Source organism: Alligator mississippiensis, chromosome 5 (genome assembly GCF_030867095.1).
Source record: "Alligator mississippiensis isolate rAllMis1 chromosome 5, rAllMis1, whole genome shotgun sequence".
NCBI lineage: Eukaryota > Metazoa > Chordata > Crocodylia > Alligatoridae > Alligator > Alligator mississippiensis.
In genome coordinates, this window is record NC_081828.1 from 115,988,099 (window position 1) to 116,010,345 (window position 22,247).

A 22,247-nucleotide genomic window follows, 5' to 3' on the forward strand; every position below is an offset into this window, starting at 1 on the left:
CTATACTGCCTTTTAGATACATATTGCTGCTCTAGAGTTTTTCTCTGGATCCAGCTTGCCTATCCAGGAAGCTGTTTAATAATTTCCCTTATGGGCTACCACTTTTCCCAGGGCAAAAGCTTCCAGAATACAAAGAAGTAATAGAAAAAGAAAATAGATGAGAGGGAAGGGGTGGAGGGGCGGTAGAAGAAAACTTGGGAGAAAGTGATAAGGCAATAGTACTACATAAAAAGATAGGGTTGTACTGAATGCAGGAGTTTTCCCAAATTATTTGTGCAGTGAAGCAGATGCCCAAATATTCTTAGTTGCTGAGTTGCTTTTGTTACTAGGGTTGTGACCAAGATGGGGAGAAAAGAGCAAAAGACCCATTCTCTGTCTTGATGCCGTCATGCGAATTCCTCTTAAGAACTTCCTGTGTTTCAATTACCTGCTCCCTACTGGATGATTTTTCTTGCCTATCCTACTCTCTCCTGAGCCTTGCTGTTCTCATCCCATTCCAGCAATTAAGGGTAAGAACCTGTGCACTCGTTTTGCAAACTGATTGCTTCCTCCCTTCAACTATACTGCCTTACTAACCCACCTTACTCATCCTCTGAGAACAAAATGGGTCTATTCCTGCTCCACTGGAAGGGTTAAACTTTGATACCTATGCTTAGAGTACAATGTATCTTTGAAAGCAAGAGGCCGGCAATGACTATTGGAAATTATTTAATAGCTCATTTTAAATAACATGACAATGTCAACATGTGAAAAATTTACACCTGTTACAGTTTTTACAGTTTCGCCTGTTATGTTACAATGTATCCAGTGCATGTATGAGGAAAATATAAACTAATATTCTCCTGTTAGTTTTTCCCTATATAATCCTGATTCAGAATTTCTTTTTTAAGAAAAAGATTGACATTGAAACAGAGGTGCAAAAGTAACATGATATACAAATGAAACAGGTTTTAAATAAATTCCTAACCATATTCTCTCCCAGAAGCTTTTTAAAGTCTGCTTTACATCTGCAAACTATAAATACACAATACAAAATGCAAGTTTTACAAGCCACTTCCTTCCTAATAGTTAGTGTTAAGCCAAGTGAAATTGAACAAGCAGCACTCTTCCAAAATAGAAAAATGCATGTCTTTAAGAACAATAATGTTAAGTATTTACATATAAAGTTATGAAGTGTTTGAGGATGTGGATATATAAATTAATAACACTGACAAAAATAAAGTTACTGTGAAATAAATAATTCAGCAGCATTTCATACTAGGGAATCTGCAGTGTACAAAGGCAGCTCATTATAGTATTATTCATATACATGTCTACGGTGTATAGGACCCCTGCAGTCACATAGATCCATATATAACTTTAAACATCTTTGTAGTCCCATTGACTTGTGTGGCACTACCACTAGTGGGTAGTGGGACTACTGGTCACTAGTGGGACTACTGATCACTAGTGGGACTACTGATATGCTTAAAGTGAGATATACATGCGCACTTCACTTAATCAGTCTAAAAGGCTGCAGGATCCTGCAAAAGACTTATATGAGTGAATGCAAATGCTGGCATGTGCTTGGTCTTATTCTTGTGAACCGAGATACTGCTGACATTCAGGGTCACCCTTCAACTCAGGAGAGCCAGGAATTCTTTTCCCATTCCTTGGATAGACACACCAGCATCCAGCAGAATCACCATCCAAAGAAGTTTCACACTATGAGAAAGTTCAGGAAAAGATACTGTGAAATTGACTCTGAGAAACTGTGCACATACACAACACACATAAACTGTATACGAGTACAGGGGCTTGGAAAGCATTAGTAAGTATGAGGCATAAGAAAGCTGCAGGGATTTTTTTTGTATGCCACATTATTCTTTCCCAACTCATGACTCCAATTGAACCCCACTTAGCACAGTATTGTGACCTACTAGGTGTTTAGAGCCTTTTCCAAAATTATGCTCACCTACTTCCCAAAAGAAAGAAATATCTTTCTGAGGAGAGAGCATGCGAGGAAGCAGAATATGTAGGCAGAGGTGAGAACCTGGAGTGGATGAGAACCTGGGCCCAATCCCCCAACATCTAATGTAAATAAGGATTTTTTTATGTTGATTTCTGTTGGTACCCAACTAGATCTTATGGAAACAGTTTCTTCAAGAGTTGCACTGTGTTGGTACACAGACCAAGAGTGAGATTTAATAGCATGGCTTGTTTGGGTAGAGGGAGGGGGCAGGGAGAGGTGGGATCTTGAATACAAATGTATTAAGCTGGGATGTTAATGATTAATTAGTGATTTTGGACCTGGATTGGTAATTTCCTGAATAACTATTTTGGTAAGATAATTCTTACACAGTGTATTCAGCTGTATTTTTCCTTTTAATAATCATGCTATTAATCATCTCATCTCAGGAGAACTCCCAGCCCCACTGAAGCTGATTGGAGTTTTGCCACTGACTTCAACTGGACCTTAATTTTAACCAGAATATATAGATGTTTTTATCCTTCTGTAGCCATTCTTACACATCCACCATGCTTTGTAGTCTTATGCACTGACATGACATCATCTAAAGCAGTGGTTTTCAATGGGGATGCCACAATATCTCTCTCTGCAGTCAGCATGGTGGATATGGTAAATGAATATTGGCTGGTAGCATGGAGATAGTGCTAATCTGGAAACATTCTTTGGGGAGACAACGTTCTACAACTAATCTGTGGATAAAAAGAGGTCTTCAGCTTCTGTTTCCATTAATCTAAGTATTATATAGTTGAAGAGAAAAAGGTGGTTTGTTCCCAAGAAACCATTCTTATTTTCACAGCCAATTCATCCGGCTCTGAAAACGCTTTGAGTGTTTACAGGTGACTTGATATACTGGAAAGTTGGCTGAGACTGACCACTAGCACAGCATGTGAGTAGGGAGTGAAGATAAATATACCTGTTTGCTGTGATAAAATCCATTCTTGGTGCAGTTAGGCAAATAGAATTTGTATATCTCGCCTCCAGTTTTCTGCTGAGCTTTAGCTAATTTGTACAGTGCTCTGTAGAGTTCTTTCTGGCAAGGTCCCTGTAAGAATATTTACATAAATAATGTAAATGATGAACTTCAAAGAATCTATAAAAAACAACATAGTCAATTAAGAGAAGAAACTACATTGATAAAATCAGTAGTTGGTTGAATCATGTGCAGTTTCCATTTCTTTCAGTTGGAGCCCAAATGACATACAAAATGCCAAGGCATGCTTTAGCCCTTTGTCTTTTGTTCTTAGAGATATTTTTTGTCCTTAAAAGCATGAGGATTTATTTTTATAATTCTTTCACACTGGAATGTATCCCTTATTAAACAAGAATAGTAATATGGCAGCTATCCATATCACCAACTGGTATACATCACAGCAGCCATATTGACTACATTAAGATCCAGTGTCACATTTCCATGTCAGACAGGTCCCTGTGTTGTTTTGTGTGTGTAGAATAGGTACTTTGCAAAACAATTTTCTAAATGCTTGTTTTTTGTGTCTACTGTATTCAGCTGGCCCCTGGCAAACCCAGTGAAATGAATCATTCTTTCTGATATGCACACAAAAGGTAATGGTACTTTTAATTTTAAATTAAGGTTGCTTAAAACTGTTTTCTGGTTTTTATTTTTAGAAATAAGTATAACTGAATCATTACATATGGCTCATACAATTGTCAAAAATTCTTAAAATGTACTGGACAACAATTTAACAGCAATGGATCATTTTACATCAGGGATAACATTCTATTAAAACCTACGAAGTATAAAAATGAGGGTTACATGCTTTCTGTAACTCTTGTTATTAGAGAAGCAAGGCTGGAAAGGACCTTCAGAGGTCCCCTAGTCCAACCCCCTGCCTGAGGCAGGATCATCCATAACCAAACCATCCTATAAAATCCATAATCTAAACTCTACATAAGACTATCATCAAACCTGACATAACACAGCCCTAACACCCTAGCCAGCCACAGGTAAAGCAGGGGAACCATGGCAGCCAACATCCTGCTTCTATGAAATGGTGTTAATACAGGCTTAAGAGATCCTGGGTAGAAGGCCACGCCACCCTGTGCAAAGGAAGGTAAAACCCCCCACAGTCCATACCACTCTGATCATGAAAATTTCTTACTGATCCCAAATATGGTGATAATTTTCCTTACTGACCCCGAGTGAAAAGGCCAGACCCTCCAGCCAGGAACCTCCAGCTTTGGTCCTTGCAGAAGCATTGGCACTGTCTCATAATATTGTAGGTATGCCTGCTCCTAATTCAGCTCTATACTATACAATTGCTTCCATGGCTTATTCTAACTTCTGTTCTTTGGTGCCCCCAAGTGGTAATTTAAATTACTTACACACACGTACACACACCTTTTATTAAAAAAAACCCCACCTCTAGATATAAGCGTGATGATAGAATCTGATATGCATCGTGGATGAATTTCAGCCCTGTGCAAAGGAATCTATGTGAGCCTTAAGTAATATATATACATCTTCCAGTTATTTTCCATGTGCTTACAACTGAAGCTTCTGATCAGGACTTTCTAAAAAAGTGGGGCTGCTATCCAGTGACACAAAATGATGTAGAGCCAGTGCAGCCTCTAGTTTCATGTAACAATTTCATTCTGAATTGTAAATCAATTGCTACCTGAAAGCCTTACAAGCAAACCTACCTGTTCCTTCCATTTCTTTAATTCAGTGATTCTCTTGGCTTTCATGTTTTCATAAGCACTGATGGCATTCCAAGGAATAGACTTGTCCTGCCCAATGGGAAACATCAGTTGATAGTTAAGCAGCTGATCTTGTGTCATTTCAGTACCTTCGAGGGGTATATCTTCAGGTTCCATAGAATCTAAAAAAGAAGAACAATATCCTGTGATATAGCCTCTCCCTTCCTTAGCCATCTCCTGTATTAGTTTGACCAACCCCTCCCCCCCCCCCCCAAAAAAAAAAAAAAAAAGTCAAGTTAAACTCCTGGGTGTGTAACTCCTGTGAGCCTAGTCTAATCAATCTCATGGGAGTTTCCTTGTGCATCACAGCAAATCAAAACCCTGTGATTTCTCAGCAGGACACATGTATTAGCTGTTCCCTGATAAGCTAATTACTCTATTACCATTTTGAAGTCAGAGCACAAACAAAAAGCACCAACTAACTTAGTAAATAGTGTGAATTGTGAGATAAACTGGAAGACTGAAAACAAAACTATAACTGATTTGGAGCCTTCCCCAGCCAGTGCTGATGCATTTTGTTTTCATTCTTGGAAAGAGTTGTTCTAAACATGGTCCCCTGACATATTTTAATTTGTTCCAGAGCCTGGCTAACACATGTCAATGGGTAATAATTCACACAAATAGGCAATAGAGTCAGCAGACCCAGTCAGCTTGTGGAAGAACAAACAAACAAGGGGCAGAACAAGCCCTCAGATATGTAAAGCAAATGCCTAACTTTACACGTGTACAAGTTGCAATGAAATCAATAGAAGATGTTAACAAGTCCATAGGATTTTCAAGTGCTTAAAGTTAGGCACATATTTAAAACCCTTGTTGGATCAGGGCCTAAAACAATTTACAAACAAGTTGAAAAAATAGCAATAAGCATAATATGTAGGATAAACTGATGTGGAGGGAGGGACGCACATAAACTTATGGACTTTTCTCCTGATAAAATCAAAAAAGCTATATTTCAATTGCCAAAGTTGCTGAAATTCACAGTAGTATTCAGAAACATTTTAACTAATAGCACTGAAGCCACTGTTGACTGGTTCTGTCCTTAATGAAAAAAAAAATTATAGATACTAACATTGAGATCCACTATTGTGATGGTCAAGTTAAGTTCTTCAGGGATTTATGGCTCCGTCAATTTAATTTCCATGAAAGGAAATCTTGGCAAAGAAGTTGTCAGAAGAAAAAATGCGTAAGTCAGCTATAGAGCTTAGCAGATGTTAATGGTTTAGTGTGCTTACCTCTCCCCTCATCAAATACCTTCCCATTGTTAATACGCTAATGCAAATACCCATTAGTCCATTTAGGCCAGTGGGTATCATTTATTGCCTTCAGTTACCTTCCAGTCAGGGCCAGACCTTCAACACATTGGGATTCCTTTATACACTCCCTATTTACTATGAACATTTAACAGCAAACCAAACAAAAGGACAATAGATTCCTCTGGGGCCAAGGAGCATGAGGGGAATTCTGGCTCTTCCACTTCATGCGCTTGGATTTCTTTCTTGTTTTGCCTTCCACCCTTGGTCTTTTGGAGTATTATAATGAGATGTGGATCAGAACAAGGAGAAATTTTCCAAATCTCATGTTTTAACTCTTCTAAATTTACCATACAATCTTACTCTTTAATTTCATACACAAGTCAGCCCTATCCCCTTTAGTATTATCACTAAGAGCTGGAATTTAGCTCAATATAAACCTGGCACCAGAAGTATAAAGCTTTCTGCTGACACGAGCATACACTAGGGATATACAGCATTTATATACCTGTAGCCTCTGCCATCCGTATCCCTTCTGCATCACTGGTTGGCAGGCATGTTCCTTGCCCTTGGATGAGGGCATAGAGTGGTCTGGGCTCACCTGGAGGTACATGGCAGCTGAGCCCTTGGCCACAGCGTGCTGTGTACACTCCACAGTGCTCACCCATCTGGAGAGCGCAGGTCTGGCAGCAGCCACAACCTGGCTGGTGAGCCATCTCTGGGCAGCTGGCGGGCACTGGCGGGCAGACAGCAAGCTTCTCTTCAGTGCAAGGGGCACAGTGCATGGGTTGGAGGTTGACTCCAGAAGTGAGGTAAGTGCTGAGGAGCAGCAGAAGACATGGCAGCCAGCAGCAGCAGATTGGAGACCTCACACTGGTCATTCTGGGGATGTGTGAGGACCACAAAGATGAAGCGCTCAGTCTGCAAAGACGCAGGAGGCAGTTTACAAACATCCAGCTAGCAGTGGGATCTCAGCCTTGGCCATTTATACACTGCTTGCTGGCCTATTAATCGTTAACCCTAAGTTAACTATTATATGAACGGGAGGGTTGGAGGAGCATCTTTTCATTGGTAGTTCCCGTCCCTCGCCTTTCTCCCCCTCCCCTTTCACTCCCCCTTTATTTATTTTTTTCTTTCAAGATGCAAGAAAGAATGCCTTTATTTTTCCTGCTCTTTCCCAGACTGATAAAGACAGCTTTAAAAACTGGGGCAAGGGAGACCAGAGGGGAAATGGATAAGATTCTCCTTTTGTTTGTCCCCTTTCCTTGCCATTCAATGAAAATTGAAATGTTAAAAAGAGAAGGGGGGACTCCCGCCGAAAGAGGAGCAGCTGACTTAATATTTCCCCAGCAACAAATACAACAAAGGCTTGTTTAATTTTCATCATGTGGTTCCAGGTTATGAGGACACTGACATACCAAACGAGAGGCCCCCAAGGGTAATAAAGCTATCAAGATCCCATAACTATTGAACACATGCGTAGGAGCTCATGTCATTAACCTGTTGGGAAGGATTGTTTGGTCAAGGCTTGAGTTGATTTCTCATGGATGTGCTCAGTCTCTGCTGCTCTTTCTTTGATGCAAGTAAAAGAGCTGAGCCTTCTTGCTTGCTGTGGTGAGAAAACAATGCTTGTCAGGCAGAGTGGGAAGAAATACGTTGTCCTGAGTCTCTCTCAGGAATGTCACCTCTCCATCTCATTTCAACTCTCATCTGAAAGCATTTATTTCTTTCTTTTTGTATGGTGGGATTGTCACTAAGATAAAGGCAAAACAAATCAACCTTTACGGTACAGCATAGATAAATTTATCCTGGCATTTGCAGTATGTATGTCCTAAGCCTGAAATAGCAAATTCCACAGTAAAGAAGCCAACAGCTGCAGCGTGGTAAATGTTTTTGTTTTTAAATGGAATTCCTCTTTCTCTCTGCTATTGTAAACATTTTAGGATACCACAAAGGAGGATTGTAAAATGCACTGCACTCTGTATGACTTCGTATTTTGTTGATTGCTTTTTGTCTTTGTGATGCCCATGTTGTGTCGCAGTAGTTAATGCACTGTTAATCCTTTGATATGTGGAGATAAGGAGATAAATGACCTTATCAGTTATATCTGGTGATCTACCTTTTTGAAAGTGCCTATTTTAGATGCCCAACTCAAGGCATTTTAATGAAGCCTGATTAAAAGAACGGAGTTGGCGCCCGCCCTCTGAAAAATCAGGCCCCTTTGTTGCGTCTCCAGTCGTATGACTGAAGGGACCAGAATTACTGGTTGTTTATGGAAGCTAGAGCCAGAGTATCTTAATTGCCTTTAATATTGTTCTTCTAATGTAAATTTGGTCCAAAGTTGTGACACAGAGTTCCACTGGGAAAGTACAGTACGGCAGTCTTTTCCAGGGCTAATGATTACTTTTTGCCATTGAGTTTGTAATGTCTACTATAAGCCACGCAAAGAAAGAGGTCGAGCTCTTTCTATTCAGTACACAGGGTGAGGCTTCACAATTTGAAATCAGGCAGGTTTTGTACAAATGCCAAATGAACTATATAAGAAAGCACGCACACATGTAATACTTCTCTTAAACAAGACCAGTTTCTGGAAATGATAAAAATCCAGAGATCGCCTATATTAGTGGTTTAATAGGTATGAAACTGAGCTTTACTTAGTCTCTCAGCGTTAGTTATCTCCTGCAAGTCATAGCAAGACTATAGCAATTCATTAGTGATCTCAATTGCTATCTAAAATTACTTGAAGAAAAAAAAGAGACATGGAGAAAAAGGAACTTTCAATTCCCTGTGCAGAAGCCTCTTTTGAAATGTTTTTGTTTGTTTGTCAAAATTAAGTGAATGCGTAAAAGAAGACAATTACAGTGCACACATTAAGTTTCAAGTTGGAGTATTGCTAACCAGTAGATCTCAGTTCTGATTCAAATCTTAATTCCTCCAAAAAACCCATAGTCTTCAGATCTGTAGATTTTGTTTGGTTTGGTTCATTGTAAGGACATCTGATTCATAGTTTCACAGTTTTTAGGGTCAGAAGGGACCTGAACAGATCATCAAGTCTGAACCCCTGCCCTGGGCAGGAACGAGCTCTGGGATCATAATACCCCAGCCAGATATCAATCCAACCTCTTCTTGAAGACCCCCAAGGTAGGGGAGAGCACCACCTCCCTTGGGACCCCATTGCGTATGTTTAAATAAGGTGTTTTTTTTAAAAGATATAATAAAAGGGATGATATCACATAAATTGCATATGAACCTATTCAAAGTACATTGGAGTAAGCCAGTTATCAGTGGGGTGTCTATACGAGATATGAGAGGCGCAGTAGGCTAATTCTACTGCACTCTAGCGCGTCACGGCAAAAGTCATGCTAATGTACAGTAGGATTAGGCTACTGTACTTTATCATCACCTAAAAGATGTGTGCCAGTGCTACTGTGCAGTAGTGCTGATTATGGCTCATTAAGTTAGTACCTGTTATTACAGGTACTAAACTTAATGCACTATAATTACGGTGCATTAATGAATGTGTAGACGTGTCCAATTTACATCCTTTTCATTTATTCAACATTAATTCAGATGTCCTGAAACAAACAACCCATAATTCTAACTCTTCTGTATGTGTGACATTCAGCCTTATGGCTGAACTGACTTTCCCTACCTGGTGGTTGAAAAGAGAAAATAAGAAACAGTTTTAGCCTCCTTTTGAAAAAAATGTTCCTGAATCAGTTATGCTTTTCTTAAATATAGTCATTACTTAGAATGATTTACAGAAGAATTTCTATGGATAATATGTGGTTTGCAGAGTATACATTAGCAGATTTTCCAAGCCCCTGTGATTATAACAATATTAGCTACTTTTAACTGAACATATAGGTCACTTGGTATTGTTTCTCTACTAAGATCGGATAAATGAAACACGTAGGTTATAACTGCAAATATTCATTTTTTTAACTTCAGAACTAACTTGCCACAAATATTTTCTAGTCTTTGCTTAAAATGTGTTATTTCTATTTACATTCTAGAAAATACATTTCTTTGCTTGAATATTTACAGTGACTGGGTAATATTTTTCAGAAGCACCTCAATGATTTAACAACACAAGTCTCACAGGGCCAGAGAGAGAGCTATAGGATTACTCTCAGAGTAATTGTATAGCCAAGTGGTTATGCCAGTCAACTGGAATGTAGGAGAGCTGGATTCTAATCTCTCCTATGGATCTGGTAAAGTGCAAATAGTTTTTTCACTTTCTAGTTGCTTGCCCTAAACACAAGATTATTGGCCAAATAGGAACCACCTTCTCCAACCTATACTTCCCTTTAATGCCCCATTACCATTGTCTTTGATGATGATCAGTCTTGATTAGATATATTTAATGTAAGAATTAACTAGGCTCTGTAGACAGGAAGGGCCAGTTTAAAAATCTTGTTATGGTTTAGGCATGAACCAAGACTTCAGGATCTTTGACGGCATCAGGATTAAGTCTTTATTTCCATGGAAGAATAAATGGTCCAGAAAGGCTTTGGCAATAGAGGATGTTAAACCACACACAGGCACTCATAAGAAGCAAAAGTGCCTTTGTAGGGAGTTCTTGTGGATTGTTTTCACCTTCCTGACTTCAAATTCACACCCTAATTAATTCAGATATAACTTTCCCATTTAGACAAGCTATGATAGCAGTGGATGTCAACATTTAGACTTATGGCACCTCGCCACAAAATTTTATGCGCCATTGTTATACTGTCTAAGCTTCCCTACTTTATCAGATAAACTTAATGCAGGTAGGAGCATCCCTTGCTGCCGCATCCACTTTCCTGTCTGGTCCCATATGTGTCTCCTGACTGCAGCAATCCTGAAAGGATATTGTGTCATCCCAATTGGGAAACATTGCTTTAGATGACACGTGAACTTAGACAGGTCCTCTTGCTTCTCTGTTGGCTTAATGACTCTATAATCAGCATTTACATCAGTGTAAATTAAGGCCTACAGGCCTGTACCAATGTCACTTGAACCCAGTGTAGAATTATCCCAGGAAAAATCAAGGGTGAAACTACACTAGTGTAAATGTCATGTGTCCACAGTTTGTTTTAGGTTAACTACATGTGGAAGGTACACAGGCTGTTGCTAAGTTATCTCACCACTTAGGAGCAAAGCGCAGCAATATCAGCCTCCTGCATGCAGCTACCCTTAGAGGTCTGCTCCAGGTCCAAGTGTAATTTATATCTCTGTACAATTGCACCAGTGTAAGTCTGCCATGTGTCCAGTCCTTGGATTAACATGTCATTAACACTCTTTTTCTTTCTTGTAATTTAGAGGACACAACATTTGGAACAAGGATTGTCTCATATTTATGTTACAGAAGGAGGAGCCAATCTTGGTTAAGACCTGTAAGTAATACCAGAATACAGTGGTTCTCAACCTTTTTAGACTCAGTGCACCCCTCCTTAACTTTTCTGAATTGAGCCCAGTTGAGAACCACTGTTGTACTGTTGCAGCTTCCTAAGTATATCAGAGAAGCTTAATGCAGCCAGGAGCACACACTTCTGCTACAACCATATCCTGGTCCTGCCCCACATGTGCCTCCAGGAAATAGAGGTGCAGGATAGTTCTACCTGGTGGTGGTGGCAGCATGGCAGCTTGGAGATATATCCATAAAACTGTAGTTCTCAACCAAGTGTCTTTCCAGGCTGCTACCACCAACTCCTGATGGTACTGACACCACATAGAACTGATAAAATGTATGCAGGCATGAGCACCTGCTCCTGACGCAGCCACTTTCCCGGTCTGGCTCCACACCTGTCTTGTGGAAACAGAGGTGTGTGGGAATTTCACTTGACCATGGCACCCTTGAAAAGGTCTTGCAGCACCCTGGTTGAGACCCAATACTTCAGTTGATTTTATCTTTAGTTCCTCCATTAGCTTTAGTTCAGATGTTTTAGTTTAGATTAGCTTTAGTTTAGATGCTTTAGTTCCTCCATTAGCAGGAACTAAGATACTTTAGATACTTACTGGCCAAGACTGCTGCTTAACAGAGGTTTGGGCATCTTGGTGATGTTTAAATATTACCCTCACCTAACTGGCAATTATGCACTTATGTGATGCAGTGTCCTGTTTGGAACAGTGGACCAACTAAATGCTCTAGAGCAGCGGTTTCCAACCTTTTTTTGCTGCGACCCACTGATGGGAGCAGAGTTTGGCAGCAGCCCAGGGGCGGGGGAGCTCCCAGCACGTGGCACGACTCGTCCTTTGTGTCTGGTGCAACTGGCATTGCCCCCACAACCTTCACTTGGGTCACGACCCGAGGTTGGGAACTGCTGCTCTAGAGGACTCTGCAAAAATCACTTCACTGAGGATTTTCCATTAGGAATTTCTTCTCAATACCCCCAATGAGTAGTTAATGCATGCTGCCTTGAAAAAATGAGATAATTACTCCCATTATATATCTCTGCCCTCTCAAATGTAATCACGTATGTTCTCATTCACCATATAAGGTTTGGATTTTTAAAGGAGGTTAAGGGAGTTGCTTGCTCAGCTTTGATTGCAGTTCAGTGGAATTTGAGCTCTTGGCTTCCTTTGAAAGTCCCAGCTGCTCTTCACCTGAAGGATAGCTTTTGTGAGCAAGTTTTATGGCCTAATTATTTCCTTTGAGCAGTTTTAAATGGGCTGCCTTGCAGTTTCACTAATTTATATTTCTCCTGTTCTTATTTTAGTACAAATCTGTAACTGGAGCACCCAGGATTTACTTTCTCTGACTAGATTATTATTTGATCTGCTTCTACCATTATTTTTTCCTCCCCTTCATCACTTTCTATCCAAACTAAACAGTCACCAGTATTCTCAGTCTCATTTTTGCTGAGAAACCGACCCATGTCTTTGATGAAGTGTCCATATCTCTGGACGCTTTCTAGTTCAGCCCTATTATTTTTTTGAGACAGCAGGCATTTTTAAGGGATGGACACACACACACTGTCTCACTTACTCACTATGCTTGTTTTTTTATGGATCCTGTTCTTAGGCAACTTAATCTGATCAGCCAGGAGGCAGCTACCTCAGAGATGACGATTCCAGTAGGTAACAAAGCACAGCTACAAAAGCAAGCCACATTTACATGCAGTGGTGAAACACCCAGGCCTGCAGAGGTTAATCCAACCTGTTATATCAAAATATACATAGAAGATCAGACTAAATGTCACAAGAATATTTGTCTGACCTACTGTATAAGTAATCTGTGTGATCAAACACGGAAATCACACAGAGTTACTGGATAAAAAAAAAAAAAATCGATATAATTAATGTGTAATGAAAGAAAGCAAAAGGCTAAGATTAGATTGCTGAGGTACTTTGCTAAAGATGAAAGTGGAGTGCCTCTCTTTACAAACAGCTATTTGACTGTGGTCAATAGAGTATCACTCTCCCAGTGAGTGGTCCAAATAAACCATGTCATGGTTTACTATCCCTTTACTGGAAAACAACAGGATTTCACTGACCTGAAGTCAGGGACTTCAGGTCAGATTTGTAGATAATTAGAGCTTGAAGGCTGCAGCTAGACACCAAGGAGGTTTATCAAATGCCCCTAAGGGCTTTTCTATATTACCCCTGGGCCAAGCTTGCACATGCTTGTACCTGGCCTACTGGTGCATATGCCAAATCCTGAAAATAAGGCAATGTAACTGCTTTACAGTAGCACTCTAAAGCCACTCTTGGGGGTCCTCATATGGGCATCTATTCCTGCTGCTGCTGGCAGCACCCATTCTCCCCACACGGCTCTCATGCTCGCATGTACCATATCTGGGAACTCATTGGTAAAGTCACTCTGGGCTCGCCAAAGTACTCCCAAGGCCACTCCCAAGCATGTTGGAGACTAAGATCCCCAAAAGTGGCTGTAGAGGGCCACCTCATAGAGCAGCATTGCTACCACATTCCTGGGGTTGCTCAGGAGTAGGTGGGTGGAGCTACTTGGCGGCTGGCACCATCAGTTGCCAGCTGAGAAGTGGTGCAAGTATATTCACATGTGGGTTTATTGACACATGTTGAGAGATGCTCCAAAGCAACTGCAGAACCCCATTTCCTGGATCTGGAATGAGCAAGAGAGGAATAGGCAAGCCATACTTCTCTAGTGTTGCCCCTTGTCTCAGCATGGAAGTGTGTAAACACAGCCTAAAAACCTCTCTCTCAGTGTGCATTAGACTCTGCAAAAGCACCTACCTCTGTCTTTATTCACTTAAACACTGTACCTGGGTCCCCAGGTGATCTGTCAGAGATTGGCTTTGGCCAGCCAGCATGAGTTTGTCACCTTTACAAAAACTTTTGTTTTTAACTTAACTGTTCTTAAAGTAACTACAAATGGTATTACTCCACCATGGAAATGTCAAATTGTTGTATTTGGAGAAACAGGATGATTAGGTTTACCTACTTTTTTCTATTCCTTCTTTTCTACATCTCTTTCTGGTATCAGCTCTTCTCTATACTAAACTGTCCCAAATTCCTGTTACATAGGAGGTGATCTGTGTTCATGTTCCTGCTCCTGCTCAGGCGGAATGAAGATGTGAAAAAAAGATCTCCCACCTCCAGGTGAGAATTTTAACTTCTGCACTAGTGGGTTTATTGTTGGGAGGAGGGAGGGGGAAAGGGGAAGGGAGGGTGAGACAGTCTCCAGATTTCCAGAACCCACATTCCAGCTCTCTTTTGTGTGGGGCATAATATATAATTTTGCTTTAATAACTCCTGCTGAATCAGGCCCAACGTCTGGTCTGAGAAACGTGTTAGTTTTGAGGGATGAGTAAGTGGTGTTGGAATGCAGATAGGTTTGCTTCTGCACAGAGTTGGAAAATGAGATATATAGGTGACATTACCAAGAAACATAGTTGTTTAAACTTTAGGGAATTTAGTATCCTACAGGGTAATGTAGGAATTGAGAGAAACCTTTTGAAGATCTCAGGGGGCTCTAAGGAGGGACCTAAGTTTGCTTATTTTGTTTTGTTTTTTTTAAGCTTTTGATCATGTTTGACAGTTTGACCTTTTAACTTGAGTCTCTTTTTAGAAAGGCAACTACTGATACCAAATTATGGGGCAAAGTTAACATACCAGAGGGTAGGGAATGGATCCAGGTGGATCTGGACATGTTGGAAAAATGGGCAGAATGAAATAGGATGCAGTTCAACAAAGACAAGTGCAAAGTGCTGCACCTGAGCAAAAAAACCCACCAACACACTTACAGGCTGGGGGATGACCTTCTCAGCAGCAGAAAGGGATCTTGGAGTCATAGTTGACTCCAAGATGAACATGAGTTGTCAATGTGATGGAGTGATCAACAAGGCTAACTGCACTTTATCATGCATTAGCAGATGCATGACAAACAAGTCCAGGGAGGTGATGCTTTCCTTCTATGTGGCATTGGTCAGGCCACAGTTGGAGTGCTGCATCCAGTTTTGGGCACCGCACTTCAAGAGGGATATGGAGAATCTTGAGAGGGTTCAGAGGACGGCTGCTTGTATGGTCAGAGGCCAGCAGGCAAGGCCCTACAAGGAGATACTAAGGGATCTAGATCTCTTCAGGCTTCGCAAGAGAAGGCTGAGAGGTGATCTTAGGCTGCCTATAAATTCATCAGGGGAGGGCAGCAGGGAATTGGGGATGCTCCACTTAGTAGGGCACCCCCTGGAGTAACTAGGAAAAATGGCCACAAATTGATGGAGAGAAGATTTAGGTTGGACATTAGAAATAACTTCTTCACAGTAAAGGTTGCCAGAATCTGGAATAGGCTTCCAAGGGAGGTGGTGCTCTCCCCTACCTTGAGTCCCCTACCAGTCTTCAAGAGGAGACTGAATAAGCACTTAGCTGGGGTCATCTGACCCCAGCGTTCTTTCCTGCCCAGGGCAGGGGGTCAGACTCGATGACCTACTGAGATCCCTTCCGACCCTAACATCTATGAATCTAAGAATCAAGGGCAAACTTTTCAAGTTTCAAAATGTTGATGGCATTTCAAAATTAAGAAGAAAGAACAAAAAAAACCTCTTAGTAAGGTAGAGGGTTTATAATACTTATTGGGAATTTGTCCAAGTGCGTATCTGTTAGTCTTTCTAACTGAATATAACGGTCTGCAGTTCAGCACCACTAAAATTAGAAGTAACATTCTACATTACTGGTAGTTTGGCACATATATTTCTCTATTGGATATGAAAGGGGCATTTACTTTTAGAATGAATTAACTAATGGTGTTTAAGGTTTATTTCAAACCTATGTATGTATATATGTATGTATGCATGCATGACCATATATATATAGATAGATAGATAGATAGATAGATAGATAGATAGATAGATATATCTATATCTGTCTATCTATCTATCGATCTAGATAGATAGATGTGAAAAAGGGGGCTTTCATCAAATGGATAAGTTAAACTAAATATTGCAAACTATTACCTTAGCATATGGTTGTTTTAAAATATGTTTTTAACCTGACTGCCCCTTTAAAGTCATCCTTCTATAATTGTGTAGATTTGCAACGAACTCCCAGTAGGAGCATTCCCTTTTTAGCACTCCTGAAGTCAAAGCGAGTTTTGCCATTCCCTTCATTGGAAACTGGCTTAATGGCACATGCCCAAACTAAAGGCTATCTATGGCATTTGTTTTGAAGTAGCCCCCTTCTATATATTCTGTGTGTTGTTTTGCGCTTCTCCATCCACCCTACTGCTTAGTCACCATCAGCAGGTAGATTGTGCAACAAATGTACTGAAAAACAATACTTGGGTCAAGGTCACCGTTTAACTACTAAAGGAAAAATACTGTGATCCAGGGGTCCCTTCGAGGGAAGGTTGTTCTGAACTTAGAAAACATCCTGTGTCACGTTCAACATGCAGCACAATAGCATGATGCAAGAACCTGCTAAAACTCTTGTAATTCAGTTGAAAGGAACTATTTAAAGTACGATTCAAGGATATGTGAGACCAACTCCCTCTTTCTCAGAGGTATTAAGGGAAAAAGCCCCCATTTCATTCTTACGGAGACTTTTGAGAATCTGATGCCAACATTTTAAATCCTGGGCACCTAAAGTTAGGCTCTTGAATACATAATTAAGTATCCAAATTAAGAAAAAGGTCAGCTTGTGAAAGATTCTGGGCTCTGGCAACTCCCTTTGCCTTCAGTAGGATTTTCCCCCATTCTTATGGGGGAAAAAACTTTTTATGTACCAGCATGTTATTTATTGTAAGGCAAATAACCAAAACCTGAGCTTTTAGAAAAACAGTATGCAAAGCTGGGAACAGACCAAAATAGCAATTCACCTTTCCTGCCACTAGAGGATAGCAATTAAAACACTGAACTGATGCACTCCTAGTTCTTCACACAAGACTACTTTGTATCTGCACGGTGAGGAGGAGAAAACTCTGTTGCTAAAACGGCAGTTATTTATCTTAAATATAAATGCAATCCTGTAACTAAAAGAAATGTGGAGTTATTTTTCATTGTGAAATATGCTCAGATTTATAGATACTAAATAATAAATTAGTCCTTTTGGAGAGATTCACCTTTATTTCAACTGTTCATTGAAATTAGAACAAGAAACTGAAATTCCTCTTCTCAGCATTTTGGACAGGGTCAGTTATTGAATATAGATTTGCAGAGCGCAACAGGGCTTTGCTGTTAGGTGGTACCACCAAATAAAATATAAATAACAATAATATTGCTATGGTGGACTGTGACCACTCGGCTTCTGCAAACTTTGCTGAAATTCAGTTTATGTTGATCAGACTTTTGAGTGCAAGATGAACAAGGAATGATAATTAAATCTGACTGCTTTTGCCTTAATACACAGGCGACAGAATTGCTACAACCTTACTTGTTTCCATTTATCTGTTAACAATCTTATTTCAAATAATTAGAATATTGGGGGAAATCTAGGGGGAAAAATAGAATATAGGGGGAAAAAAGGCCATAGGTAAATCAAATACCTGATTTTACCCAGAGCAGTAAATGAAAATGGTTCTTCAGGATCTTGAAACTAGCATGTAAATAGGTTAGTTCTTTACTCAAGAGGGGGAAGAACAACATGATTCAAATTTAGCTTTCAATTACACTTGTGCATTCTGCTTTCCCCACTAAGGAAATTCCAGTAAACTTCAATTAGTCTCTATATGTTCCTGAAATTTGTTCAGGGAGGACAAGTGAGTCTGGGAGTGGAGACGGAATGTGAGAAGGTACCCCTGGAAGCCAAGGTGGGAAGAGAGAAAGATAATAGATGTGCAGTTTAGGCTGGGAAAGGAGCGACTGGGACTAGCTGGGCAAGCTGGGCAAGACTTGTTGGGAATGGGGTAGGGTTGAGCTTGGAAGTTTGGAAGCCCAAGAATAAAGTTACCAGGACAAGAAGTATGAGTCTGGGATAAGATGCCTGAGGAATGGAAAAGTGTGATTAGCAAAGTATAACAGAAGTGGGACAAGAGATAGGACCAAGTCCTGTAGACAAATAATTATGACTATTAAAAGACTGTATCATAACGCATATGCATAAGAAGTCATAACAAATCTGCACAGCCCTTGCCAATATGCACTCTGCTTAAGAATAGGAGGTTTCCAACAACATAGCAGCTCTCTGACCCTAATTCCCAAATTACAGAGCCTTGCTGCTCACACCAAATGAAATGACAGGACATCTGTTACCATGCCTGTTGAGCCTGTAAGCCTGGAGTAGCTCTGATTCTCCATCAGGTCACATGCTCCTCGCTGCAAAAGGAATCCTAAGAGGCCAGATAAACAGCTAGAGCAACATGTACAAATACACATACACACACTGGAAAGTTAATCAAATGAATATGCCTTGAATCATGATTGGATGGTCACCATATTTTAGCTCTGTCAAACTGCCTGCAGGAGTGTATTTGGAGGGTCAGGGTGTTCTTCGGAAAGGAATTTGGTGTGGGCACTGGAGAGTTTTACCTCTGGAATGGATAGCAAAAGCATCCTAATTAGGCCCTAAAGACATGGGTAGGATATCAGATTACATTTCCATAGGTACAAGGGGGCTACAAGTTTTCTGGTTAGTGAGTCTAACATGGTCCTGTAGTTAAAGGCTTTCACCTATGACTCAGGGCATATATACAAAGCACTGGCAGTCTGCCTCAGCTGAGATGGCCTTGAACACACATTGCCTATTAGGCCTGTGCGGAGTGGCTAGTATTCGCTTCAGATTTGGATTTGGCCAATTCGGGGGACAGTGATTCGAGTTGGCGATTTGAATCACTGTCCTGAATCCATTTGGTCAAATCCGATTCGGAGATTTGGCTACTGCCGAATCTCTGAATCACACAGGCCCATCCCCTATCCACCCCCCAGCCCCACCAATGGCTGCCCCACCTGGCCCAGCTCCTGCCACTTTGAAAAAAAAGCCCCAACTCACCAGGTGCTGCCAGGCAGGGGGGAGAGGGCAATCCCCACTGCCCCCCACTGCCCTGTGCCACATGGGGAGCTCTTCCATGAGCCCCACAAAGCCCTAAGGTCACTGCAGGAGCTAGTGAGTCGGGGGGGTGTTGATTTTTTTTAATTAAAGGGCTGGAGCTGGGGTGGGCGGTGCAGCCATGGGGAGGCTGGAGCAGCAGGGTGGGGGTTAGGGAGCTTGTGCAGACTCCCCCCCATACATCATGGGGCAGTAGGGGGCAGCAGGGATTGCCCCCTGCACCAAGCAGCACCTGGTAAGTGGGGGCTTTTTTTTAAAGCACCGGGAGCTGGGGTGGGTGAGGCAGCCATGGGGGGGAGGACTGGGGGAGCAGGCAGGGATGGGGCCTGGCAGGGGTCCCTTCATGGTCCCTTCCCCCCTCTACCAGCCCACCCCCCCCGCCCCCTTCTTACCAGTTCCAAGTCTGGGTCCAGCTCCCTGCTGCAGCAGGTGGCGGCTGCCCAAATCATCAAAGCTCTCTGAATCTTTTCTGAATCAATTTGCACCTTTTTATTGGTCCCCTTATTTGATTCAGATTTGGCAATTCGGTCACCGAATTGGGCCGAATCTCCTCCGAATCAAATCAGCACCCAAAGCTTTGCACAGCCCTACTGCCTATATGCTTCAAACCCAGAAACATGCTTGTGAAAGTATTCCAGGGTGCTCCCTGGTAGCTGCCCTCAAGCTGCAGAAGAGCACTTTGGAGCATCTGCAGCAGCACATTTCTGGCTTTTGGAATGTGCACACAACATAGACACACAGCTTCCACAGTACAGACATACCTATACAAGACCTGGGGGTCAAATCCTACCTCTATCACAGACCTTGCATGCATGAGCCTCCTGTTTTTCATTTTACATCTGATAACACTGCCCACCTTTCCCTATCTTGTGTGTTTTTAATATCATTCCTTTGATTTAGGAGCTCTTACATTATGGCTAGTTATAGACATTGCATATAAATTAGTATAAGGGATTGGAAACGAGTCTAAAGCTGTAACAGAATAGAAGTTCAACACATATTGACCAGTTTTAAAATGATGGAACCTGGTCTAAAATAGACCTTGACAAATGTAGTATTAGAATTAATCGGTTCATGTTGGAGCAGTATATCGAACTTCTGTCCCAGATCCTGCAGCAAGTCACTTTAGTTCACTGTCTTCTGGCATTCCAGGCACCCCTTACAGAGTGGTGTGCTAGCCTTGGCTTGTGCTTATCTGCTCAAGAAGAGCGCTGGGCTGGCCCTGCCCCACCCTGGCCCTGGGCTGTCACAGATGGGAGCCAGAAAAACCTGTCTCCTGCTGGCATGGGTGGCTGCATGTAGGGGACGGAGTGGAGCTCCCCTACTACATGGACCCAGCCTTGTGTCAGCCACCTGGGGAAGACTTGTGTGGCAGGGGGCTCTGCCCTTTCCCCTCCCCCCCCAGTTTCCGGCATGACGGACAACTATGTGTCCCCAGATCCCAAGCTAGGGGAACCCATGCAGTGGGGGGCTCCATCCTTCCCCCCACCTCAGCCACTGTAGACAGCCGAAAGCTGGCAAGTGGTACAGCTGTAGAGAGGTGCCTCACTGGCTAATCAGGGGTAGTGGGCTGCTTGGCTGGGCTCAGAGCTTTCTGTCAGCCTGCTGGGAGTTGTGCAAAAGCACTCCCAGTTTGCTAGCCTCTGCAGGCACATCCAGATGAGCACGGACATGCTGTATGTGGCACCACAAACCCATCTACAGTGCCACACACTGCATTTGCAGGTATTCCCTGCACTGCTACTTTGCAGGGTGGGGGGCTTTCTTGACCTCAGGAGATCCCGGGGTCAAAAAAAAACATGCTAAAAAAAGTAGGGCATTGCACATGGCAATAGCATGTGCTGCCCAAAACTGCAGCTTAGCTGGTGGAGGTACACTCCAGCTGCCACCCAAGCTCCCTGCTGCAGGAACACCACAGCTGCAGCTTCTGGAGAGCCCCAGCACCCCAAGTAAGGCTGCTGAGACCAGCACAGTTGCTGGCCCTAGCCTCCCCTACCTCACCCAGGATAACCTGCTATGCACCGGGGTCCATGTGGAATGGGCACTTCCCGGCAAAAGGTGCGCCACCGCTGTTTGTCCCCAGAGAAGTACATGATCCTGCTCATGGGGATGCATCCAGCCAGCGCAGGCCACCTCCATGCTCCCTGCAGGCCGATGAGTTCTATTTGCTCCCAAAATTGTCCAGGGCATTTAGAAAAAGCTGTGAAAGTGCAAATCCACCTCAGGATTTTTGAACCTCTATACCTAGCTTATGTGTCTGCACATCAGGTAGCACAGTAGGGCTACCATTTGAAGTGGAGCTATTAGCCACTACCTTAATGTCTAATACTAAAAGTATTTTAGATATGATAGCAAAGTGAGTTTCCATCTTATGTATTAGTTATGGACTCATTAATAACAGGAAGCTGCTGAAATTGAAGCAGGGGTTTTAGTAACTCTGCCTCCAAAGAATTTCTTTCCCCTGAATACAGTAGTTTAGTTCCAGAGAGAGTGAGAGAGGGAGAACACAGGCAAGCTTGTAACTGCTTGGTGCAAATGGCAGCACAGTTAGATGCATTCATTCCATGCGGATTGTGCATTTGCAAAATATCAAAGGGTAGAGTAGGTTCATTTAGCGTCAGCTATTCAAAACAAGCTGTAATTAATTAGTAATCTCCAGGGACTGTCCTCCCTCCTTTGTGCCTCGTGTTATTTCCTCATATCCCCAGAACAGCAAAAACATTCCAGATTGCATCAGCTATGATTACTCTATAGATGAAGAGATTCTTCTTTGACTAACAAGGATTATACTAGAAGCAGCCTAATGGACCGTGCATGCTATTTATGTTACACTG

The 22,247-nt window shown here is 41.9% G+C and overlaps 1 protein-coding gene across 1 annotated transcript; it reads right to left on the bottom strand.

Annotated features, from left to right (window-relative positions):
- Nucleotides 1-691: 691 nt before the first annotated feature.
- Nucleotides 692-6,958, bottom strand: IGFBP1 (insulin like growth factor binding protein 1). Its single transcript, XM_006272376.4, has 4 exons — nucleotides 6,485-6,958; nucleotides 4,670-4,848; nucleotides 2,922-3,050; nucleotides 692-1,704 (listed from the first exon to the last, which is right to left on the bottom strand). Exons 1-4 carry the CDS (start codon nucleotides 6,927-6,929, stop codon nucleotides 1,573-1,575), a joined length of 885 nt encoding a protein of 294 aa, XP_006272438.2. The 5' UTR covers nucleotides 6,930-6,958; the 3' UTR covers nucleotides 692-1,572.
- Nucleotides 6,959-22,247: the final 15,289 nt, after the last annotated feature.

What these genes read in the sequence shown, in the direction of transcription:
- IGFBP1 (XM_006272376.4), bottom strand. Translation starts at nt 6,929, where the DNA reads ATGTTTGTAAACTGCCTCCTGCGTCTTTGCAGACTGAGCGCTTCATCT. An exon ending in TAAAGAAATGGAAGGAACAG is followed by an intron (nt 3,051 to 4,669) that starts GTAGGTTTGCTT and finishes ATATTCTTACAG; the next exon opens with GGACCTTGCCAGAAAGAACT. An exon ending in GATTTTATCACAGCAAACAG is followed by an intron (nt 1,705 to 2,921) that starts GTATATTTATCT and finishes ACTTTCTCATAG; the next exon opens with TGTGAAACTTCTTTGGATGG.